This window comes from Trichoplax adhaerens, genomic scaffold, assembly GCF_000150275.1.
Source record: "Trichoplax adhaerens TRIADscaffold_335 genomic scaffold, whole genome shotgun sequence".
Taxonomy (NCBI): domain Eukaryota; kingdom Metazoa; phylum Placozoa; class Uniplacotomia; order Trichoplacea; family Trichoplacidae; genus Trichoplax; species Trichoplax adhaerens.
Window position 1 is genome coordinate 3,465 of NW_002061223.1, and position 4,156 is coordinate 7,620.

At 34.5% G+C, this 4,156-nt stretch overlaps 1 protein-coding gene across 1 annotated transcript in view; it reads left to right on the forward strand.

The window, feature by feature from the left end:
- Positions 1-962, forward strand: part of TRIADDRAFT_51237 (uncharacterized protein) — a gene marked incomplete at both ends in the record, with an annotated part of 3,409 nt that extends 2,447 nt beyond the window's left edge. The window contains 5 exons of the mRNA XM_002118636.1: positions 115-161; positions 217-316; positions 432-465; positions 571-645; positions 774-962. Of these exons, the coding sequence (XP_002118672.1) occupies positions 115-161; positions 217-316; positions 432-465; positions 571-645; positions 774-962 (445 nt within the window). The remainder of the gene's footprint in view (positions 1-114; positions 162-216; positions 317-431; positions 466-570; positions 646-773) is intronic.
- Between the last annotated feature and the right edge of the window lie 3,194 nt (positions 963-4,156).

Genomic DNA, 4,156 nt, shown 5'->3' on the forward strand with positions numbered 1-4,156 from the left:
GTTTCTGGAAGTTACGATGGATTATGGTATGTACTGTAATGTAAATCTTTCTTTCTTACAAGAAATTACTCGATCTGGTGTCAATCTTTCTAATATTGCAATTTTGAATACTAGTCGAATTTGGGACACTGCTTCTGGTCAATGCTTGAAAACTATCATTGGTAAGGATGGATAATATTATTGTTTAAGGGTAATTCAAGATTGACAATATAAAAGACCAACATACACCTCTTATTTCAGACGATGATAATCCTCCTGTTTCTTTTGTAAAATTTTCACCTAATGGCAAATATATATTGGCCGCTACTTTGGATAAGTAAGCCTTTAACTGCAACACTACTTTGGCTAATCCGAGTAGTTATCTTCATTAATAATTTCTGTAGCGATTAACGATTAATCGTGAATTTTGTATTATTGTATCAACAATTTAGCACACTTAAGTTATGGGATTATAGTAAAGGCAAGGTATGTCGTTAAAATGAGATGATTTGACAATGGAGACTAAGAAATTGAATATTTATTCTAGTCAATGAATTCTTACTATCTTTGTCCAAACATATATTACTTTAGTGCTTGAAAACTTATCGTGGTCATAAAAACGAAAAATATTGCATTTTTGCCAGTTTCTCTGTTACTGGTGGCAAGGTTTGTGATAGATTTTATAGATGCTATGGCATAGTGTGTCGCAATTTAACAATATTAATAGATGAGGTAATAAATCTTGACATGGGACTTAATACTATATTCTTATCCTGATAAACCCTTTTCTTTAGTGGATTGTTTCGGGCTCAGAGGATAATATGATATACATTTGGAATCTTCAGTCGAAGGAAGTAGTTCAGAAACTTTCAGGACATTCTGATGTTGTATTATCGTGTGCATGCCATCCGACGGAAAACATTATTGCTTCAGCAGCGTTAGAGAACGATAAAATGATAAAATTGTGGAAATCTGATGTTTAATCTATTGGACTGATGCCGTGAATCTGAAAATGACCGGGATCTAGTTTTTAGATTGTGGTAAATGTACTATAAACATGTTGTAATTATCAGCTGTGGTAGCATAAAATAGTTCATCAAAGTGAGCGCCAGGACACGTATCATCCATCATACTATCATGATCTATTTAACTATATATGTTTACGGTAGATGATAGTATTTATTAAACTATTTGATAAGTCAGCAGCTATTGCATTCTTTATCAGTTATTATTAAAATACAATGAACTCTTCTGACGCTCCCTTTGATAGCAAGTAACTTTAGTTTCACTCTTAACCTGTGATAAATTTATAGTGTATAAAGATACGTAGACTCATTAACACGCGATTGGTTTATACCTTTAATAAACTATTGCTTACTTCGATATTAGATTCTGACGTTATTCTATATTATAATATGTATATTTAATATACTGTAGCTGCGTCAAAGTTTTTGATCCTATCGATGTATTTATTTATTGTTGGAAAGGCTAAGTATCTTACGGTAGTGCTGTAGCTTCATACCATCAGGATTAACCTCAACGTATATGTACGAGTATATATATAGTACATTAGAGGGTCAAAGGATTACAGTACCTACAGTGTGGTACGCTGCTGACAATAAAATTAATTGATAGTTATTAAAAAATGCTGCTGAATAAATGGATTATCAGTATTGCTGAAGATGAGGTTACACTATGCGAAAGAAATGCGAAATTNTTAGCTAATTTTAACTACTATGCACCCATGTATGCATAAACGTGTCTACGTACGTGTGCTAATGTTGGCTTTAGATATTGAAGTAAAAGAGAAGGCGTGTTATTGCTTGGCTACTGTAATATTACCAGGGAGCACAATAAAATGGTGTTTTCTTCCCCCATTACTTCATCATAGCTAAAAATTTTCCAGAATGATACGTTATACACTTAAATACTTAGATCGATGGAAGCATAAACGTTAGGTACTGTATTCTTTATGTAGTGAAGTATGCTATTAAGTATTCATGCATTAGCGAGTGTAAATGTTAGAAGTAGTAGTATCCTGGTAAGAGATATTGTATACTGAGAGCAGAGACTACTAAAAAGAAAGGGACAAGATAGGAAGCGATCATTCACTATACTAATGATGTAGAGACTTATTGTTTTACGGTTCATTTCAACTGTATCGCATGTCTGCAATAGTACGTATACTACTGTCTACGATTGACATCCAAATTAGCTACGATTAGCCTGCTAAATTGGTTTTGTGTAGTATGGCATACGGTTTCATTGGTACTGTATAGCAGAATGATTGAAAAAATGATAAGTCTTCACATTATTTGGCACTGAAGGCCGCTTCCTGTCCCGTCTCTGCGAAGAGTTAGCCAGTTGTAAAACATTATGAATTACAGGATATAACGTAGACAATCGAATAACTACGATTGTAATTGATTGTGTTGTATCGAAAAAGCGTTATTAATCATATAAAAGAGATATCGTAAAATATCGTTCATTACGATCGACTAAAGGCTGATCAATCGAATCGTTATTGTGCTGCTAGGTCGCTAATACAGTATGTTACATGCAAGTATATTGGATATTGGACTCGCATTTATAGAAACTACGGCTGAAATTGCTAGCGTGATCACAACGGCATGATTGACGTTCTTTATTATTATTACATCAATATGAGACGAATAGCTAGTACTGGTGTGCTGTACTATACAAGTGTAGACAGCTTACAGTGCAGTGCATCAATGTAAATCTGAATAACAACCAGGCTGCCTTGAATTTGTACGTCGAAGTTTGATTCCTCGATTGGTTTTTAGATGCTGATTGCTGCAAAAATTGAAACTGAACGGCAGTTGTATCCTGTAGACTGTACAGTACAGTGTACCTACTCTATGAGAGCAAGTGTATTATCAGGACTGTACTATACTGTAGCAGTATTATGACCAAGCTGCACTATAGACAGCTAGTCAAAATTTACTTTCTACTGTAAGCACTGAGTCACCGACAGCACACTTTACTTACACTACAGTACAGTAAAGTACTATCAAGCTGACCATGGTATTGTGCAAAATGAGCTGTCACCCCTTGAGTCTTCTTCGGTAATTTTTATTGTCCATCCATAGCATTCATCAATCAATCGGGTCAGACTATGACAAATTTCCCTACATACAGTAGTTTTACCTCATAATCAAAAGTGGTCATAAAGTCAGAGAGGCAACGATGACAACTTATTTTGCACAGAGTACTAGCATCGTATGAGGTAATTGTCTTCCCTTGTCACATAGTGCACACGGAATAGATTGCAATTGTGGAATGTACTGTACTGTACACTGTACTGTACAGTAGAGACCCTTATTATTTGTGTCCAGTACAGTAGGTAAAACCGCTCAAAATGGATGGAAGTCTGAATGACGAGCAAATTCAGAAGGTTAATTATTAAGTACTCTTGAATTGTAATTCTGATTTATTCCTGATGACAGGTATAATGGTCTATTGCATTATTATCAAGTAGTATCTGCTCCTTGATATTCTATCCAATGTGGAATATGTATGTACAGTATACTGTACAAGTTGATGATATCTGCTGTACTGTAGGCGTATCATATTATGCGATAGTCTACTATTTCTTACGGAAAAGCAACATATATGGCATCATGATGGCATCACTTCGCGAGCAGCATGCATTATAAATAAATTTTAACCAATTTTCGATCGTTATATAAATCATGTACAGTGATTCGGGGATTATTTCAGGTCTGTTGATATGTTAAATTCACTTTGTTTTGTTTATGATCTGATCTTTAGTTTAATAAAGATGGATGCTTAATCATCGAAGATTTCTGCAGTGAAGAAGAGGTCCGATCGCTTCAACTAGCATCGCAAGATCTACTTCATCAACTAGATATGTCCACTCATCCGAAAGCAGTTTTTAGTACCACGGTTGTTTAATATTTTTATAAATACGATCACCTATTGTAGCGTTATTTTCAGTCGTATGGTAATTGGGCGTTGATATCTTAATCTATAGATCTAGAAAGACTTTAGAGTAATAAATCAATCTTGTTACTTATACGCGTATACTACTGTACGCGGTACGTACATCTTGGATAGAAAAAATAGTCTATTATCCTAAGCAAGACTTTATTGTTTACAGTTACCGTTAGCTATGACAGCATATCTAAACGCAAAT